At 39.0% G+C, this 20,863-nt stretch overlaps 2 protein-coding genes across 3 annotated transcripts in view; one reads left to right on the top strand and one right to left on the bottom strand.

The window, feature by feature from the left end:
• Positions 1-4,176, top strand: part of rimbp2b (RIMS binding protein 2b) — a 57,792-nt gene extending 53,616 nt beyond the window's left edge. The window contains exon 24 of one of the 2 annotated variants that reach the window (XM_088376643.1): positions 2,889-4,176. In XM_088376643.1, coding sequence (XP_088232769.1) covers positions 2,889-3,047 — 159 coding nt within the window. In that variant the 3' untranslated portion in view covers positions 3,048-4,176. Of the gene's footprint in view, positions 1-590 lie in introns of both variants that reach the window. The other variant, XM_088376645.1, reaches the window with a different exon arrangement.
• Positions 4,177-4,628: 452 nt separating this feature from the next.
• Positions 4,629-14,443, bottom strand: piwil1 (piwi-like RNA-mediated gene silencing 1). The gene is made up of 21 exons (XM_088376694.1): positions 14,287-14,443; positions 13,737-13,842; positions 12,413-12,515; positions 11,906-12,034; positions 11,551-11,765; positions 11,309-11,430; positions 10,662-10,742; positions 10,316-10,513; positions 10,083-10,191; positions 9,120-9,243; positions 8,838-8,955; positions 8,157-8,271; positions 7,907-8,094; positions 7,749-7,821; positions 7,408-7,608; positions 6,923-7,026; positions 6,782-6,852; positions 6,552-6,705; positions 6,349-6,474; positions 6,113-6,260; positions 4,629-5,251 (listed from the first exon to the last, which is right to left on the bottom strand). The coding sequence occupies exons 2-21, from the start codon at positions 13,818-13,820 to the stop codon at positions 5,135-5,137; spliced, it is 2,580 nt and encodes an 859-aa protein (XP_088232820.1). The 5' UTR covers positions 13,821-13,842; positions 14,287-14,443; the 3' UTR covers positions 4,629-5,134.
• Between the last annotated feature and the right edge of the window lie 6,420 nt (positions 14,444-20,863).

The following is a 20,863-nucleotide window of genomic DNA, read 5'->3' as shown; positions in this document are numbered from 1 at the left end:
GAAATAGATGTGAACGATCGACTATAATAAAACCTTTTAAGACTAATACTTGGCAGAACTATTTTTATGTTTATGGCAAAAGCTCTACAATGTGTAAAACTGTACATTGATATCAAATATTTATAAAGCATTTTCAATTAAAGTATAAACTTTGTAATTGTTCTGTCTCAAAAACAGCAGTTAAACACCATTTGTATTTGAGTGGACTCTCTCTGATAAGAGTTTCATGTACAACATAGCGTTTAGGCCAGCATGACTAAAAGATCACATGCATGAAGTTTTCAACATTTACTTGGGGAAAAAAAAAAGTCACTTTTGTACATTCTTCTGAATGCCTTTTTGGGGGGTCTGGGGTGGGGGTTATATTGCTCTATTGCAATGTAGCCCCCATTACCATTGGAAGTGTTTATTTTCAATGTTATTTTAGTCTAACAAAGACAAGATGCAATGATTTTAAAAAAATGGCTGCCATCCAATATTTTTCTGTACTGTATTCCAATTTGACATTTTTTATCATGCCAACTATTGAAATCCCATCATCACCATATGTATATTTGTTATTTTTTTTCCTCACCTGCTTGGCAAAACAGAAGAAGAGTGTTCATTTCACACCTTAAAGGCTGTGTTTCCGTCACGTAAGTGAGCAACTGAGGATACCAAGATTACGTTCCCCCCTCGTCTAATGCAGATGACATGGGTACCCTTAGTTTCCGGTATGCAATATGTACACTTGATATGCCATTCCTTTTTAATGCTGCAACACTTTTAGGCAGGGTGACGGTTGTTCTCGGGTTTGCCAAAACACTCAACATGCTGTTTTTACTGTGTTGCTAGGTAACAGTAGCCATAGCCAATGCATTAGACAAGACGTGTGGTATCTTCAGTTGTTTCTCCTCCGAGTGTTGTACATGACGGTGTCTGTCCCCTTAAACAAGTCTCCTGCTGTAACTCGTTCTAAGCTAAAAGGCGATTTTGCACTGTCCCCGTCCCTCAGATGTTCCAACCCAGTTAACACCGCACTTGCCAATAATCATATGTTCACTTTATCCGAGGTTAGGGATTAGAAAGTACTAGTATATAAACTATTTCAATGTAAATACATTGTCAGAGATCTAAAAGGGTTTGAATTGCAATGACCGTATTTTCCAGACTAAAAGTCGCACCAGCCACTATATCCATCAATTAGCCGCCGTACTAAAGCTTGCATGGATACAGGTATGTCAACAATATGTAAAGTTCAGATGGTAATATTGTGATGGCAAAAAGAAGAAATGGCGTCCCCTAGTGTTAAGATTTATCGGACAATACATACTTTCCTGATTACAGTAGACTCGTTACAGTGGACTGCGATTAGCTTTTGTTGTTTTTCTTCTTGGTGGAAAGAGAAACCAGTCACAAGTTTCTCCACTCACTCCAATACCTCTGCCCAATTACTGTGGACAGAAGCATATTTCACCACTCGCAACTTGTAATCTGCAGAGTATGATATTCTTTTATGGTGCCATTCAGGCCTTTGTCGCTGTCTAGTTGAAATGTTTATTTTTCTATTATGTTCAGAAGTTCTCTGATTTGTTATCATGACCAGCGTGACCGATAGGGTTACTACCATACTGTAGTGCCCATGATGTATAGTATTCCCATTTTCTGTGGACATTTTAAAACAGAGCGGCTCGGTGCACACTGGTTCTCCCCGTGCCTGTGTGGGTTTCCTCCGGGAACTCCGCTTTCCTCTCACATCCCAAAAACATGCATGGTAGGCTAGGTTTCACCCCTAGCCAAAACATGCAAAAAAAAAAAATGCGACTTATAGTCCAAAAAGTACGATAACTATTATCCGTGTCTATAGCAGCAAGCTGTATTTAAAACAAAAGTAGAGGATGGTACTTTCTTTAACGTCAAATGTTTTATACTCTAGAAGAAGAAAGTCACAAGGAATGGACTAAAGTTTTGGGACACCTTTCCATTACATTTCCAGCAAGTAAAAACAAAATAACAATAGGGATGCGGTCTTCAATTTGCATATATGACAACTATAGTAGCTTCCACTCTTCTGGGAATACATTCACTTGTTTTACATCTATCCAGAAGAACTAAGTCGAAGCCATAATACACTACTCGCAGAAAGTACAGAATATTTTTGGGTGAAATCTCACTGCACTGTATAACCTCTACAGATAAACTTATAACCTCTAAACCTTTGAATGCAAATGTCTAACTTCAAGGTTTCAGTATGACTTGTGCATTTGCATTTGAAAGTGTAGATGTTTCATTACCCATAAAGGGTATGGTGCATTTCAGGTTCCTCCTAAAATTTTACCAGACAGCCAAATTTCATCAACTTCATGAGTAGTGTCATCCAAATTGTCTAAAATGAAGCCTCAAGTGATGCAGAGGTGCCTCAACATTTCTGTCCATACATACAGTAGTAGCCACCACAGCGTATCTCAGTACTGTACTTGTACGTTTGTAACGTATGTCTTCCCTAAAGTGCAACTTGAAAAGCCTTTTAGCTTATGATTACAGAAAAGGAGTCGTGACCAGTCATTTCTCTGTAACCCAGTTGTATCACTAGCCTCTATAGATACATGTATTTAAGAAGTGAATGTGCAATGTCCCTCCTGTCTCCAAAGGCAAATGAATTTGTGTAAGGAGCTGCCATTATTTGGGAAACGTCATCTTGTTAAACTGTGGAAGTAAATTGATACTTCCGCTGTGTTGTTCTTGACTGCGGGCAGCTTCATACAGAAACAAGACAAGCTGTGTTTGTACTCAGCGGGGCCTCAGAGTGCTTCTAGTTTTCTTCTAGAGCTAGACTTGAGCTCACTGATGGTGTGACCGACAGATGACTTTTTAACACCCTCAACTGTCCCCTACGGGTCTCCCATTAGGTTCCATGGGACAAATGGGGTCGGCCCAGAAGAGCAAGCGCTCCCACAGTGCATCCACGCATCCTGCACTCCCATCAGGGCCCCGCTGGACATGCATGCCTCCATAAGGACAAAAGGACTACACTCCGAAGGGAAGAACCTGCTGCTTGGCGCTGTTAACTGACAACTTGACCTTCTTTTGACACACAAGGAACAGGTGGCATTTATTCCTTGATACTTTTACTTTGGCAAAACCTGACAAGTTACTTGTGGAAAGTGGGAGTATTTTACATGGTGCAGTCAGTATGCTGTCAGGAGTACTACAGAGATAGAGATATCCCCATTAAAATAAGCAAAGCAGCAGTCACTTCAGTCTCGTAGGTCAAAGCTCCATATAAAGTACTTGCCTTATCAGTTTATTTTTTTAAACATTATCAAATGTGACCAAGTTTCTGCAAATGTCTTATTTGTTTGTCTACAAAATCACGTGGCACTCAAGAAATGTCCTTTTTCCATACAATCAGATCTGATATTTATAACTCCTGGAGATCTTTGCCTCTGACTTTAAAATGCATCCCCTTGCCCAAAAGAAAAAAAAAAAGTAATATCAGTAAAAATGAGCACTTTGGTTATTTGATGACCCTTTGGAGATTGGATTGAGAGTGGCAGTTAAACTGACAAAAGGCTACCTCTTTAGAACCCCTCTATCCTGGACTCAAACCTGCTTCATTTGAAATGTTGGATCCTGATTCTCAGATGACGCAGGATCAAGGTACTGTAAATGTAGATATACGTAGCCACATTCTTTATTCTGTTTGTAGTGAATGTATGATCAGTTGAAAGGTACTGTTTTTTTAGCTGCCCCCAACAGTACAATGACCATCATAGCGTTAATCCCATTCCATCCGCATGAATCAAAAGGGACACATTTACACTGACGAAAACTCTCAACTGCCAAAAGAAAGCTCAAACGGATGCAACGCAATCTGTAAAATGGATACACTTGGTGTTCAGAAATGTCAGTCTATGGTTAGACCAATAGTTCCTTTAGCCCACATTGCTTCCAACCATTTTTGTGTGACTGTTGCTCTTTTGTAAATTGTTTATAAATGTTTATACTTGATTTTCAAACTGCCTTTTTGTACATTCACTTTATAATTATGCAGTGCAAGCGTTTCTCATGGTGTGAAGATCTTTTAGTTTGCAATGTGAGCTAGCTTTATTATAAGAATAATCAGCCTATATTGCTGGATTACTGTGTGGGTGCATGTGCAATCTTTTCTAAATAAATTTGATATTTTTTAACAATTTGGATGTCTGATTGACTAAGAGATGACCCGTTTTTCACACAAATTTATCGTGGTCAACCAATGGATAAGGTATTTTTCTTTTTGAAAAACCTTGACTTTTACGGATGCTATGATCTCTGCCATCTTGAATATGCTAGTGTTGTTTGACACCTTATCCAGGCACATTGCAAAACCACAAGGCAAATCCACATTTATGATACATAAAATTAACCAACACCTGAACAAGCATTTTTCATCTCAATAAATAAGAGGTCATCCACCCCTAGGTTTAAGAAGGTATGCTTGGGTGAGTTAAGAGTAAAGCAAAAAAAAAGTTATAAAGTCCACTCCTTTCTTGCTCTATCACACTAAACGTATTTTTTGTTTGAAATTGCCCATGTTTAAAAAAAAAAAAGTAAAAATTCTCTATTTAGAACGGACCAGACAAAGGTTACAAATAGCATGCAATTGATTGATTGCTATATCTTTATTTCGAACGTGTGTAAAACAAAGAGAACAATAAAACTGATAATACTTTAAAGTGCCATACTTGACCAATAACGAAGAATGTTCAAAAAGGATTAGGAGGAAGCATAACTTTTTAAGATTCCTAGGTTTTTAGAGTCCTAGAATTAAGTAGTTTGCATAACATAAGAAAACAAATAGCTAAACAGGGCTGCTTCCTCCCTACAGATAAAAGAGGAGGTCATCCAGCGCCACGTTGGGCTCCTTGTGGAGGCTTTGACCAACAAGGAAGGCCAATTTGATTGCTATATCTTTACTTCGAACGTATATAAAACAAAGAGAACAATAAAACAGATAACACTTTAAAGTGCCATACTTGACCAATAACGAAGAATGTTCAAAAAGGATTAGGAGGAAGCATACCTTTTTAAGATTCCTAGCTTTTTAGAGTCCTAGAATTAAGTAGTTTGCATAACATAAGAAAACAAACAGCCAAAAAGGGCTGCTTCCTCCCTACAGATAAAAGAGGAGGTCATCCAGCGCCACATTGGGCTCCTTGTGGAGGCTTTGACCAACAAGGAAGGCCAATTTGTGGGCATACTGGCAAGGGGCAGGGACTGCGATGATCCCCTATAAAACAAAACAGGAAATAGTTTACAAGGAAATCCCCCTAAAAGCAAATTGGTATATTGCATTAATGACGGAAATCGTCAGGACTGGGTTGAGGTAGGAATGTTGGACAACAATATTTAAATAAAATATTTCCTGTTGAAGGTCCTTGTTCTAATTCCTATTCCAAATCATTCGTGACTTAGATTATTTTAGGGAGAAAGGTCAAAAGATTTTAATCAGGGGTGACCATTAGTGGCTGACATCACAGGAGCGAAGGAACATTTGCCGTTGCCCATTTTATTCCACTGTATTGTACTGCAGTGCTTACTTTCTACACTAGGTGGCAAGGCAGGAGAAGACTAATTTTAAAGTTGCAACAATTTGAATCAGTCAAAAAAAAAAAATACAGAATTTAGAATAAAAATAAAAATACCGTTTTTATTGTCACTTTAATAGGTGAAATTGTATAATTTTAGGTATGTGGCAATTACTGGCATTGGTTGGGATCAGCTGAACTGTAAAGTTGGAACGCAATCAGTTTGTAGCAATCAAAATAATGTAGAAATTAGACGAAAAAATGAAATCCTAATGAAATTTTTTTTGTGGGTCTTCAAATGGGGAAATTTTAGAATTTTTGTAAGTAGCAGTTTTGGGCATGTAAAATCTTTTTTTTCAAGGTGAACTGAATGAGCATGAATAATTCGAATTTCAAATGGAAACAAAGTACAGTAAATGTAAATGCTTGAATGTGCAATTGGAAATGAATGGTGAATTTATAATCATTGTATTTTTTTAATATACCTTTTACACATCCCAACCTTCATGGGAATTGGGGCTTGTATTTGTTATTTGAGGGGATGAAGTTTAAGGTGACTTTACCTGCCAATTGTAGTACATGTGGCATAGCTTGTAGGTGAGCCGCTGCATATGGTCAGGTTTCAGTCCACTTGTGTCATACACAACATTGTAGTGGGTAGGAGAGACACTTCCAAAGGTGACAGCCTGGCTAACAATGTAGAAATCGTACCTGGCAAATGGAGGTCAAAATATTTTTTGTCCTTCCAAAGGAAACATCATTACAATTATTATGGATAAGCAAAAAGGCTTAAATGTACCACTCCGGACGTGTGACTTCGGAGTCGACGACTGTCCCTGGAGGTGGGTTTAAAACCTTTCCATTGCTGTGCTCAAAGAGCCGGCAGTTGATGCGCTTTTTCACCACCACCACGCTCAGCTTGGGCCTGGCCAAATGGAGAGGCAGTTCAAAAAAGTTAATCAGTGCCATGTTTATTCAAGGGTCACCCAGAGGGACGCTCACATGTAGTCTTGGCCGATGGACTTGATGGATTCGACAATCTGGGCCACCTCGTAGTTGACTATAGTGTGCAGCTGGCCGTCCCCCACTCCATCACGGTACACAATGATGCGGGATGGAAAACATTTATTGAATTTGTAGTAGTCTTTGAGCGCACCTGCAAAGCAGATTTTTGCTGATACTAATATTCTGTGATTTTTCACAAGGTAGTTATTTTTGGATTATGAACTTGCCAGCAAAGGCCATCTTCAGTCCATCCATAATCTCTTGACCTCTGCTTTGCAGTTTGACTTTTGAGTACCATCTTAACATAAAACAAATGTTATACATTGTGACAGATCAGCAGCAGTTATGCATTGGTTCTATTCACAAACCTGTTCATGTTCTGATTGAGGCTAGCCACCAGAGCACCGATGGACCTTTTCCCAGCAGCAATATCGTGGTAGCAATCCACACCCACAACCATCAGTTGCTTCAGCTGCACACAACAAATGTCACTGTAACGGTGTTTGTTTTGGGTTTTCTCTTTGTGTGCATGTATTACCATCAGAAACTGATAGCATGTTTTACATTTTGTAAGGGGCCAATATAGTGAGATTGATATTTGATCGATATATATACTGCCTTTGCTATATATCTTATATCCTTTTTACATTTTATCTTGTGTTCTGAGTGCTCCTAATTAATTTGCTGTTTGCACCAAGGAAGCAGCGCTCAATTTGTGATGTACTGAGAATGACGACAAAGGTGATTCTGATATTGTGGAGCCCTTTTTTGAAGATTATATCACCCACCTTTAGACAGGGGAACCATGAACAAATCACTTGCGTAATTTGTAGTAGTCATGCCTGAGACTTACAGGTATTTCCACACTCCAAAGCTCTCCTCCAATCTTGCAGGCCATCTGCAACACAATCTTGGTCGCAATTGTCATGAGGGCTTGAGGTCGGCTGATGGTGCGGGCCACAACACATTGGCTGGGAGTGGGGCAATCCACACAGAGATATTTCTTAATGCAGTCGTATTTGTCCTTCCTGTTGCTGCTGAGGATCACCACCACCTATAAACAAGCATAACATTTCCATTTGCTTTAGGCATCATTTTAATGCATTCAGAAATATTTACTTCTCTGCACAGCAACAAAAAACTGACTCAATCAAATGCAGATCAATTATGAACAATAACAATTTTGCCACCAACCATTTGTGTCTCAGCTCTGACATTATGCTGCAGGGTTCTCAGCAAAGACTCCGGATGATCTTCATACTCAATCCTAATGGAGGAGAAAGCCCGACAGTTTAACGACAAAGGCTGGATTTAAACTACATGGGTGATTCCAGACTTTTCATGTCCCTCACATGACAGCTTTTTGTAAGGAGATCTTAAGTGGAGCTGCAACTTTATGCATAGTCTCCAGGAGGCCTTGAGCTTCTCTGCTCTTCTGTCGAGTGTAAAGCAGCAGCCAATTTTGCAGAGGTGGAGAGTGAATCACAGGTAACCCACGCATCTCTTTCGACCAGTCAGCTGTTCGGGGGTTGTAACCATACTAGGGGAAAAATCTGTTAATATCAATTCAATCTTAAAAGAAAACAATAGACACATTTTTACCGATCTTGATTGCTGGAAAAGCCTCTCTGGTGGGAGGACTCTGCCAGTCAGTTTCAGGAGTTGCTTGTCAAAGCTTAGTCCCCACTTCTGCAACTCTCCCAATGCTTCAGTATCGCTATGAGATCATATAAAAAAGCTGCAATGACCACTTTTCATTGGGTTTACTCACAACAGATGAAATAGCCTGATAGTAATGTCATAACACAACCATCATTACTTAAAGTATTAGTTATGGTTTATAAGGCTCAACGTAACTTTTTTTTAGCAGACCAGTTTGACAAATTAATGAGGGAGCAGCCCTCTAGGATGGGGTGGAGCAATCGATGGAAAATTCCAAGAACCACAATTGAATAAGAAGTGAAGTATATGGACAGTATGTGGCCAATAGATTGACTGCTGATAGAGAATTCTATTTTAATGTACATATCTATTGATATACACCGTTATTTGGTTTTGTTTTGTTCTTGTATTAGTACTGTTTGTATGCAACTATTTAAAAATAAATCAAAATCATACTAAAAGTGACAAAAAGTTGGCACCTTGGTATTGATGACTGGTATCGGTCAAAAACCTGATTCATTGAAATAAGGCTGGTACAGTATCAGCTCGATACAGATATTGTGTACCAATACTCACCCATCCCTAACAAGAACTCAAGTTGGACACAAAAAGGAGATTTACGTGTTCAAGGTGGAAGAAAATCTGAGAAGGCGTCCTGCTCTCTGTTCTGGTCCCAATTTGGTGTGCGCACTGAGGTCCTTCATGATGGTGTAGTCTGCTCGCATCTTGTCAGTGAGACCTTGACAAAGGAGATTAATTCGTTTCATTTAATTAGTTTGTTACAACTACTTTGCTAACAAGTTTAAGAGTAAATTGTCTTCGCTCTCTGAACACAAGAATTGCAAAAGTCAATCATTGAAAGCATCAAGGTTTGGATACTATAGTATATTATATTGTAAGTACCTGTAAAGTAGCACAGTTCTGGGATAAGCAAAGCTGGTCCAGCAGGAGTTTGACCTGGAGCAACTCTCTTCACATGGCTGACCAAGAGAACTTGATTGCAGTCAGTGATTTCCAGGCCATATTGCTATGATCAATACAAAAACAGTGAAGGAACCAAATGAGATGTAATACGTGGAAAAAAAACCACTCCATTCCATAACTGCATTACAACTATTCTATTTCAGCTGTGATTATAAGATTTGACTCAGTCTGCCTTCATATTAACATTCTATTCTCCTTTACAGACAGACGGACAATAACAGCTGTAGACTTTAGCTCGAGCAAGGAAGAGGAAATGAACATTAAAAAAAACTCAAATAAAAAACTGGTTTACATTACTGACACTGGACCAGCAAGCTTTGGTAGATTTCAAAAACTGGTTTACATTACTGACACTGGACCAGCAAGCTTTGGTAGATTTCAACACAGGGTTCCAACTCTTCTTAAAATTACTTTTCAGGACTTAAATTCCAGCACCTGAATTTCACCCCAGGCATCAATAAAGTATCTATATATCTATTGGTTGTTTTTCCGGGGGGCATCAAATATACAGATTTTCATCAGTAGTTGTAAGTGCATTGATTTTTGCCCTGTGCATGTGTTACCAGTAGTTGAATGTGTGTCATATTTGACAATCAAATATATTAATTTATATTCAAAGAAACCATTACTTTGTGGTGTGTATAAAATAGTAACATTCAGGTCAGACTTGCATAACTTGCATTGCTCTTCTCAGCACTGCTAAGAAAAAATTCTGATTTGCTTCATATGAATGAATTATAATTATGGTATCCATTTTGGGGGGATGTTTAGACATTGATATTCTTATTTTTATTTTCAGCCAAGCATCCCTGATGGTTGGTTGATTGATTTTCCTCACATCCAGGAATCAGAGCATTCACATAAATAGTTTGTATAACTAACATTTTTGTAGTAGTCCTTAAAGGAGGTGTCTGTGTCTCCTCTCTTGAATGTGTTGAAGGGCGTTTGATCCCAAGCAATATCGTCAATCCTGTAGGTTTTGTTGTTGTATCTAACAATGACACAGACGGGTAGAAAAAGAATAGTTAAGAATAAAGACATTTAGTATGTCAATTGATGGTCAGTGCGTTTCATTCAGCTGATCATGTAGAAACTCATCTCAATGTCCTTCTTACTTTGTGAGAACAATGAGTCCAACAAGCTCCTTCGCACAGATATCACTGAAGTTATGTGATCCACACTTCTGCCTCAGGTTCTCCATAAAGTTGAGCACAGTCTCACTACGCAGCACCTTGTGGCTCACGTCGGTGCACAGCATGACGGAAGACTCGTACTGCAAGATGGCTGTGGCATAGCCTGGCCATATAGTCAGTCTGAAGGAGGGGGAAAAATAATTCAAGGCCATTGGTTAAAAAAATTTGACCCAGAATTTTTTTCATATGAGAATCCAATGCTACCAAAAAATGAATGTAAATTAAAAAAATAAATAAAATAGTGTGTTAAAAGGAGAGCAACATGTACCTGTGCTGCGTGATGTTGAGTGGATCTTTGGGGTTGTAATAATTGCGTCCAATCTGTTGCATGCCAAGGATTCTCAAAATTCTTCAAAAGAAACAAAGGATGTTCAAAGGTTATCGGATAAATATTAGGGAAAAATGATGTGGTGTTATTAGTCCCAGAGACATGCATGGCAGGTTGATAAAGCAATCCAAATTGCCCGTAAGTGTGAACCGGATGGTTGGTTGTCTTTGTGTGCCCTGTAATTGGCGGGCAACTAGTTCAGAGTGTCCCCCGCCTACTGCCTGTTGGGATAGGCTCCAGCAGGCCCGCGACCCCCGTGGGGACAAGCGGTACAGAAAATGGATAGACGTCATTAGTCGAATACCAAAAAAATTGTTACAGATAAAAGACCACCCATAATGCACCAATATTGGTCTGTTGCCGTCATTTTAAAGAATGTCACAAGCCAAGCCTCTGCTGCATTTCATAGCATGCAGCATAAACATGGTGGACCATCAACAATGCGGGCTTTATCTTACTGACGCTGTGTACGATTTTTATACAATATTTGCTCTATTTTATTTCTTACTGAAGCCGTGCACAATTTTTATATAATATTTAAAGAGTCAAAACTGAGAGCATATGAAAGGGAAAATAAAAATGCTGACCTTCTAAAAATAATGTTGTACAACTGCAGGCACACTGGTGATGTTGGAGGTAGTTCATTAGTCAGAGTGACAGTTATTTGCACATCCTCTTCATTTCTTGTTCTGCTGTGCAGCACAGTGACCTGGACACATGGCATGCAATTGTGTGCAGGAAAAGGGTCAATAATCATTTATATTGTCAAGGACAAGATTGTTACATGCCATGTGCTACTGTATGTTGTCAATGTGGAGTCTGCCATCACCTTGTCATCAAGTCTTTGAGGCAGAAACAGGATTGTTCCATCAAAGCAGTGAGCAGAGCCCAGGACTTGCTCATGCTGGAATAGGAGGGCTGTTCTAAGGCGACGGGCTTCCATTGGCGGATTGAAGTCCACATGGTATTGGTACAGAACCCATTGAGGACGGGACACGATGCGAAAGAAATTGGCCGACAACTGAATAGCCGAGCCACTTGATCCTGAAAAAGTCAATATGCAGATATTTCTTTTATAAGAAAAATTTACCCTGTCACTCCCGCTGATTGAAAGTCGTCATTCATAAGAGGTTTGCAGTCGAAATATCAACAATGAATAATCATGTGCTTTTGAAATAACATACCAATCTTTGACGTTTTGACATGCTCCATCGTCAGCCTGGTGTTAATGCCGCCATCATGGAAATCTCTTCTACGTCCACCTCTTTCTCCTATCTTCACCTGGCGAAATCCAGCTGAGATCTCCAGAGCAGCTACAATATAAGACAGTGAGAACCAGTAGTTGAACAAAGTAAATAAAATAATATAACTGTCATATTTCCCAAGGATTACTACACAATTTGGCTTAACGATAGATACATTTAAATAATTAATATACCCTCTGCCCTATATTGTTATTGTGACAAGACTATAGATTAGGGCTGTTTGATTAAGGGTAAAAATGTGTGTGTGTGTGTGTGTGTATGTATGTATGTATATGTATATATATATATATATATATATATATATATATATATATATATATATATATATATATATATATATATGTATATATATATATATATATATATATATATATATGTATATATATATATAAAAAAATAGAACCATGACATCATGTAAAACCATACCTTCTTCAGTAAAAGGTACCGGAGCTTTCTTCTGCCTCCCTCGACCAACCAAACCACCCACTTCTTTTACTGCAACTTCTGGTGCTGGTTCTCTGGACAGAATCTTGCAGGAGCAATAAAGATTAAAAATGCATCATTTGCCATGACCGTTGCACAATCCCTGACTCATGTAACATTTGGACTATATGGTTTTTGACAGAATCTCTAAATGACTTCAGTTGTGTCACACACCTTCATAAAATGTACATCACATCATGCATGTAGTGACTTTGAAATGGGGGCATCGCCAGTCAAATCTAATAATGATGATGGCCCCGAAGAAAAATTATTTGCCCAGCCCTGAAATGGGAATAACTGTCAAACCCAGTGTTTCCCAACCACTGTGCCGCGGCACACTGGTGTGCCGTGAGAGACGTTCAGCTGTGCCGTGGGATTGTCCAATATTAATTACGGAGCGCATTGTAAACAGGATCGCCAAACTACTGGCCAGTTCGCGCAAGGCCTGGTCAGCCACTTGCTAATCGTGCATGTGTGGAAAATCGAAGAATCTTGAGATTTCATATTGTGTCGATCTGATTGTATTGCATCGGCACATATTCAGTTTATGTGTGTGTTGCTGTGTGCTTTTGCTAACAGTGACAGACACTATGACGGTTGTGGTGCGTTTGTGGTCCAATGGAAATCAGAGCATGCAGTTCAACCGGAGAATCTGGATTGGTTATTTTTCACATACATAAAATAAGCAGTCAAGTCGAGATTCCTCGACTGTGATAGCCACTCAGCTGCTGTCAGAACAGCGGAGCGTCTTTAAAAGTGACTTTGTTCTTATTGTTGCAATATTTATAGACCTAGTCTAAGACAGTAAACAAAATCACGTTGATTCTTTTATTTTAATCACAATCACTTTAAATAGATTATTTCTTACACCGTCTAAAACCTTTTTAAAAAACTGTCACTTTTATTTAAAAAAAGGAATACAATTTAAAGAATATTTAGTATTTATTTTTATTAAATTATTCGACTCTCCATACATATATAGGAATAGGACTGTACGTGTTTCGTTGTAATATAACTGATTTTAATGTAGGAGCTTAACAGATTTTTGTTGGCGGTGTGCCGCGAGATATTTTCCAATGAAAAGGTGTGCCGTGATTGAAAAAAGGTTGGGAAACACTGGTCTAACCGGTCTAATACTCACACATTTGATCAGTAATACAGTATGACAATTTTTTATAGCGTATATTGTTGTAGCATATATGCATCATGTATAAAGCTCCAATTACACTCACATAGTTGAGAAATGTCCCATTTGAACTTGACTTACCCCAGGCGGCCCAGGATCCTGACCACGTGCTCTGCCTCTTGATCGCGACCGTCCGCGAATGGGCATTTTCTCTTGACTGGCCATTTTCCCTCAATCTCAAAGATTCCTATAATAAAGATTTTGAATATTAACACTCTACACAAGAGTCCACCAGGCACACTTCGCCAAGCGTCCGAACACGAGCATCAATGAAAATATTTAACTATCAATTGTGGTTTAGAGCCATTTGCTGTTTAGTAGGCCCCAGTTCGCACCTGCTCATTATGACGATCCTGACAACGTGCTTACTGTGCTAACCTTTGCTAATTTAAATAAATACGACGACAACCACAAGTAAATATATATAACCTAATATCTATCTAATGCGCATTTGATGGCATCATTGGGTCACAATACATTGTAATATTCATGTACGTTAAATGATGAATCAAAAATTCGATGAGTCCAATAATTATATTTCGATACCTCGCCATAACAAACTAGTAACAGAAAAAAAGCATTTATGTTCAAAGTTCTGATACATTATATACATGTTATTTCACGTACTTACGCACAAACAACGAATTCTGTCGATGAAGAAAAGATTCTGGTGTCTGTTTGCCAGTTTGCGTTAATTGATGTGGCGCAACTGCGAAATGAGCCTTGCATCTCAGAAAATCATTCCGCGTGCAACATGCGGTAGGACGCCGTGTTAACCATACTAAAACCAAATTATTTGCAAATAAAATATGCCTTATTTAGAATTTAATCAATACGATCGATACGATACAATACGTCACGAAGTCCGGCAAAATGTTATTTCCGAATTGTTTGCGGAACTATTTGTTTTAGCGCAGTAATCCGTTTAACACACTGGTGTCAAACTCAAGGCCGGGGGACCAGATACGGCCCGATACATCATTTTATGTGGCCCGCGAAGACAAATTGTGCATCAAATTCGTGTTACTAGAATTGCAAATTGTCTTCACTTTTTATAATATCTTTTTTTATATATTTGACCAGTTTTTACTCGTCTGATTTGAAAACAAGTCATTTGTCAGTTTGTTATGTATATAATACAAATTATGAGTGCAGTTTGAGTTGCATGCCACTTGGTGGCAAGCAAAATCCGGCGCATACTCTGGGTTCCAGGTTTTGAATTCTTTGACCGTATTTAATGTTGTCGTGGTTGTGATGGTGGTGGAAGTGATTTTATGGGATGACTGTTTTGTTGTAAGTTTGTTTTCTTTCCTGAGAAATACTTCACATCATTGTAATATTTATAATAATATGAATTGAATACACAAATTATAGCTTGAATAGTAATAGTTGTACGAGGAGTAGTAAATGGGGATTTAAAAATAGTAAAAATGATGGGTGTTCCTTGAAGTTATATCAGTGCAAAAATCTGGCTGACTTCTGATGCCTTCCTTACTTATTATGTTTTATGTAATTAATAAATATATGCTATTACAGTTATTCATAAGTATCTTTGTGCTTTATACAAAGCCTTTCCACCATCTGAAATAGAACTTGGGCATTTACAGCTAGATGAGTACAGGACTTTCATGTCTAAGATCTGAGTGATAACAAGAGTCACATCTAAAAGGACCTGCATTTGACTTCTGTCTATAAAAAGGGCAAACGTTTCAGCTGCTCTTTTTCTTTCTTTTTTTTTTTTTTTTTTTTTTTTTTTTTTATCAAGGTAAAGGTACAACAAGGGCCATTGTAAAATTTAACAATTGTGCAGTGGTGCGTTTGCAGGTACAGCAGCAATGCAAAGGAATTTCATTAATTGGCAGTATATGCAAAGATGCACTCAAGGAAACACCTGTAAATCATAAACATACACAGGCTATTACAAAACTGAGATTGTCTGTTATAAACCATCTAACCATCTGCCAGCCAGCCATCATTTTAGAGAGCGACTGCAAACCTTGCGTTGATCTACCTGTTGAACTCATGTTCCTTTCATCCGTCATTCATAAACAAAGTCCCAAATACTTGAACTCTTCCACCTGGGGCAGGATCTCATCCCCGAGCTATAGAGGGCACTCAACTATGGTCTCCGGTGTGGTAGTGCTTATTCTTATTTACACTCAGCTGCCACCTGTTCCAGTGAAAGTTAAAGATGAGGAACCCCAAATATAAACACAAGTAACAAACAACACTAGGACTCAAATGCTAAAACCTTTAAAGTCACGTGCAAATTCGGGTTACATCACCCCTAGGTAGGAATAAAACTCTGCAGCAGACTCAGGACCTCCTGGAAATCCACACTGGGTTGACAATTCATACCGTTGTAATATGATGTCCTTCCTTACACACAGTTCAATCCACAGTCCACAAAGTTTTCATCGTTACCGACTTGAGGTGTTTGAAAATGTCAAATGTCTCCGGGCAATAGCAAGTAACAGTTCAAGCAAGATCCATGCAGGATTCATCAACATATTGTCATGACCATGACATGACAACTTTCAAAATCATGACCAATAATCTTTTAACGGGTTCTAAGGATCATGTCTTATTTTCTGAATAAAATATGAACAAGGGGAAATATCAAACCCATTAATCTTTCATTAAGCTTACCAGATAAAAAAGAATCGCTTAAAGTATCTTTCGTTACCATCAGTGCAAGTGTAGAAACCCCCTGCTAACATCAAAGGCTTCCCAAAGAAACACAGCAGAGAGTCAGTTCGCTAAATTTGGCTGAGAACCAGCCTGCGTTTGCCTTTTAATAACAACTAACTTATGATGACACTGAGGAGGAAACAACAAATCTGTTGATTTTTGTGACACGGGGGCAAAGATACATATTTAGTGTCACCTCAAATCAATGTGACAAAGGAAGGTTAAAGGTCACCTAGGACCCAATACGGATAAGACTTACCATGCATCAAAATGGAGTGTGCTCTCCCAGTGTCTTTTCGCCCTTCATTGTAGAATTTAGAAATCTGATAGGGTCGGACTGAAGCATAAATGATGCTGTTAATGACATCCTTTTAGTCCATTAGCTCTCTTGCAGCGATCACACTAAACAGCCTGGCAGCGATGCCAAGTAGGTTAATGACATGCAATGGATTAAGGTTTAGTATAGTCGCACACTGCTGCTACACTGTCAAACTAATCTAATAAAGAAATGAAACGAACCTCCTGTGATTCGCTATATTGTTCTGACCCTCTCCCTTAACATTGTAATGATACAAGGGCATTCTAAAGTAACCGACTGAAGAAGTCTTCAATTGACTTCAGAAGCCCAGTTTCATATGAGTTAGTCATGGTTCACACTGAATTAAACATGGGAAGACGGGTTTTCTTTTATCTACTGCCAAAGTGCTAAATCTGACCACTGCAACAGATATTCGCCCACTTCAAAATTTCACTCTTTGATAGTGAAGGCGTAAGAGTTTCAAATGTATCAGTTTGTCCTCATTTTAATGTCTCGTTGTCACAAACACTGCTGGATGTTTCCAGCTTGCTAGCACAATCCAAATCTAATTGGATTTTCTGTCCGCTTTTTCTTTTTGAACAAACGCCATCGCTATTTATGGGGTTAGTCTTTCATGTTATCTTGCACTTTGTATTTGCTTTCTGAAATTCATTTACTTTCTGGTATACAATTAAAATAAATTATGTCTCTTTTGTTCTTGAATGAATATGAGGATAGTGCCACAACATATCGTATTTGGCATGTCCACTGAAAAACAGAATCCGAGGAGAGTGTGCTTAGCTCCGAAGGCAAAGGATACACAATGTGATTTTAAACATTTTGAACACTTTTTAAAATGGTAGTCTCCACACATAAAGAGTGGCAAAAAATGAGTGATGAGTTGCATGAGATGAGTTCACTCTGTTCTTATAGTTTGTGTTCTCATGATGACTGCACGCAGGACACCACGTGTGGCTGACCTGTTAGAAGCAGCATAGTGCATCCACACCAGCAGAAAAAAACAAAAGAAAAAAGGAGTAGTAATTTCAGATAAATAACCGAGAGACAAGCTTCAGAGGTTTGTTAGCTTGCCAAAATTTCCAGAAGTAATCAAGAAGTGCACTAAGGGGGATATATGTTGTTCATTATTGCATTGGATTTGCTGAACATAAATTGTACTCAAGAATTGATTACATTTCAAGCACCATTAACTACTACTACTACTACTAATATTACGCATGTTTATCGGCTAATCAATAATAGATTCATGTGCATTTTGAAGGGCATCTTGCTGGAATAGGTTAGATAGGATCCCCAAATTGGGTGATGCTTTAGTTTCTGCAATGTCAGGCAAGGCCGACTCGGATTTGCCTTCGACCGTCCTAATTTTGATGCAAATGAGGAACATGGCGCGGATTGGCAGGGAAAAGTCTACTCCCATCCCACAACGGCGCACAAAAGCCCAAACGCCCTCCTTACGCCCAATTCTTCCAGTGCAACGTCGAGCAAAATACCAAAAGATAGAAAACTCCACCCATATGCAGTTTGACTGCGCTCTGTGCTCGACTTGCAAAAATAAAACGAAAATTGGTCCCAAACTGTGCGTGTGTGTGTGTGTGTGTGTGTGTGTGTGCGTGTGTGTGTGCGTGTGTGTGCGCGTGTGTGTGTGTTTGTGCATGTGCAATGTACATGTTTTTTTTACGTATATATTTTGGTTGTGTGGGTCTCATCTCTGCTGGTGTGGGGTGATATTTTTGGAAAAGTAAGGATGAAAGCCTGAGGTCGTGTGGCTAATGAGATACTGAGGCAGTGGGAATGATGGTTTTAATTACTGCCCAGTACTGATCTAAAGGGGGCGATTGGTGAAGAGCATGCTGAGTGTCCTAAGTTGGGAGTTCACACCGATGCCAGTCCTGCTGTGCCTGGTTGCCTTTGATGCTCAACTCCCCTCTGTTTTATTCCCACATTGTGCTTTTTATATTCTTTGCTAGTGATGCTTCTCCTGCACCTTTGTTCAAAGCCAATGCTTTGGAAAAAGGAGCGACATAACCATTGAGATTTCAATTTGATGCAAAAGGCAGCTTAAGCTTCTGAGTAAATTAAAGCCTCACATTTCTTACTATGCGATGGCTCAGTTTTCCCTCTTTCCTTTTCTATTAGTCTGAAGTTATTTTTTCTCACGTCAGCACAAGCTAGAAATCATAATAAGGTGACACTGTTGTTTCACAATTGAGGCTTTTTGCTATACACATGCAGATGCTCCAAGCCATTTTGGAATCGATCAACTCTGGCCGTCATTTTGTTCCCAACATTTATCAGACTTATTTATTTACTTATTTTTCAGATTTATCATAAATTTGCTGTTTAAAAGCAGTAACACAGTGATTTTGCAGACTTGTATCGAAACAAAAATTAAGTCAGTGCTAAAGGTAGGAAGGACATTTTTGGTGATTAAAACTTTGTGGGAGATCCATTCTGTCTTCTCACATCTAATAGAGTAAAATTCTACTGGAATGAATCAAATGTTGGCCGTTAGTCCCGCGTCTCCTTGGTTTCTCACAGCAGGAGGGTGTTGCTATGTGTGGGCTCTGTGTTCTCTTGAAGCCCAGCTGTGGACCAAGCCTTGTTGACTTTCCAGAGATCACATGGCATTCTCATTGGGGCTGCCTCTGTGGTGCTCTGCCTCTCCAGGACACTGCTGTGGTCAGCAAAGACCTTCTTCCCATGCTGCCATGACACCTCCCGACTACAAGAAAAAAGGTCAGTGATGGTGAATGTTTGAACTCACCAAGCACAACATTTAAAAGATTGCCTCCTGCAGTCATTTTGTCTGACACAAATTTCACAGAATCTGAGTCTGTATTAATACAAGTATCTAATTGAGTAAAAAGTGTAAATACTTTTGACACATCTCAATATATTTGCATTCAAACATTGTTTAGGTTTGATGTGTACATTATATAGCCCATCCTGGTGTTTTAACCAACATTTTTCCAGTGCTATTCATTTAAGACAAAAATCTTACACAGCATGGTGCACTAATATATTATTTCGCCACGAATGATCATTATGCTGCTCATAATTAGACAGTCTAATGTTCATCAGGGAAATTTACATGATAATAATTGCACTGTTATCAGTTCAACTGTTGTAGAGTGTTTTGTTCTCTAACTTCTTCTATTTGATGCTTTAACACAAGATCTGTGCTAGTAACTCTAAGAAGTCAAGGCCCTGACATTGAACAGTACTGGCCCCAGTTCAAGTCCGGCCAACATCGCTTCAAGGCAGAGACATGCACCAAAGAGATGTAAAAAAAGCTAACACCAACTACAAAAAGACTGCTGTTTTCTCGTATCGATTATTTTTTTTTTTATCTGAAATTTGCTCTTCGACAAAGGGCTCAGGTCTTCATACCGGAATGCAGAAACCACTGGATGATGACGGCCTGACTCAGACGTCGCCACGCGTTGCCCTGCGATTGTACATACAAACACAAAAATGACTTACCTATTTGATCTAAGATCCCAGATTGTTTAAAAAAATGTGGAAAAAATATGCAAAAGTTAGTTTATTATTTATTATTCTCAGTGTAAGCTTCTTTACAATTGGCAGCCCATAGGTAAAAGGGTGAAGGAATGTGGAAGTGACACAATTCATTAACTACTCAGAATTGTCTGCCTGACACCGCTATGGAAAGGTTAAAGCCCCTGTCAGCCAAACGAGGAAACTGAAACATTAGGTACAGGTGGAGTGAGGATTTAGGAGGGAGCTGAATGTTTCTCTGCATCATGACCCACTTGGCCCCTGGGGCCATAAGCCTCTCTCTGCCCTAGCCTGTAATTACAGAGCCAATTGCAGCAGCCATCCTACTCATGTTTGGTGAGGCACCAACATGCCCTACCACCTGAGAGCAGCCACTCACCAGCTTGACTGCTAAATGCGGCTGCAATTTTCCCTTCAGTCTCTTCTCCTTGAAATTGGCCCTAGGAACATTTTTCTGTGACAACTAGACACTAAACAAGCATACCACCAATCACTTAGTTTCCTTTAGAAACTTCACAGTTGGCTTCCACTTGCTATTTGAACCAGCATAATTTTTTGTTGTTGAATTTCATCAACTTGCCTAAAATGTTTGCAGTCAGAATTCAAAAGAAGAATATCCTGGGGTCTTGTTTGTCTTTCAGGATAAATGGTGAACCAATCCACCCACTCAAATCCC

The sequence above is a fragment of the Syngnathus floridae genome, chromosome 5 (genome assembly GCF_059516105.1).
Source record: "Syngnathus floridae isolate MCC-2025c chromosome 5, RoL_Sflo_1.0, whole genome shotgun sequence".
Classification (NCBI taxonomy): domain Eukaryota; kingdom Metazoa; phylum Chordata; class Actinopteri; order Syngnathiformes; family Syngnathidae; genus Syngnathus; species Syngnathus floridae.
The sequence above is the reverse complement of the archived record's forward strand: the minus strand, read 5'-3'. Positions and strand labels throughout refer to the sequence as shown.

Excerpts from the sequence above, each read along its gene's own strand:
- piwil1 (XM_088376694.1), bottom strand. The coding sequence starts at position 13,820 with ATGGCCAGTCAAGAGAAAATGCCCATTCGCGGACGGTCGCGATCAAGA. Across the intron at positions 12,516-13,736 it reads AGGATCCTGGGCCGCCTGGG|ATTCTGTCCAGAGAACCAGC; the intron begins GTAAGTCAAGTT and ends TGCTCCTGCAAG. Across the intron at positions 6,475-6,551 it reads TCCATCGGCCAAGACTACAT|GCCCAAGCTGAGCGTGGTGG; the intron begins GTGAGCGTCCCT and ends CCATTTGGCCAG.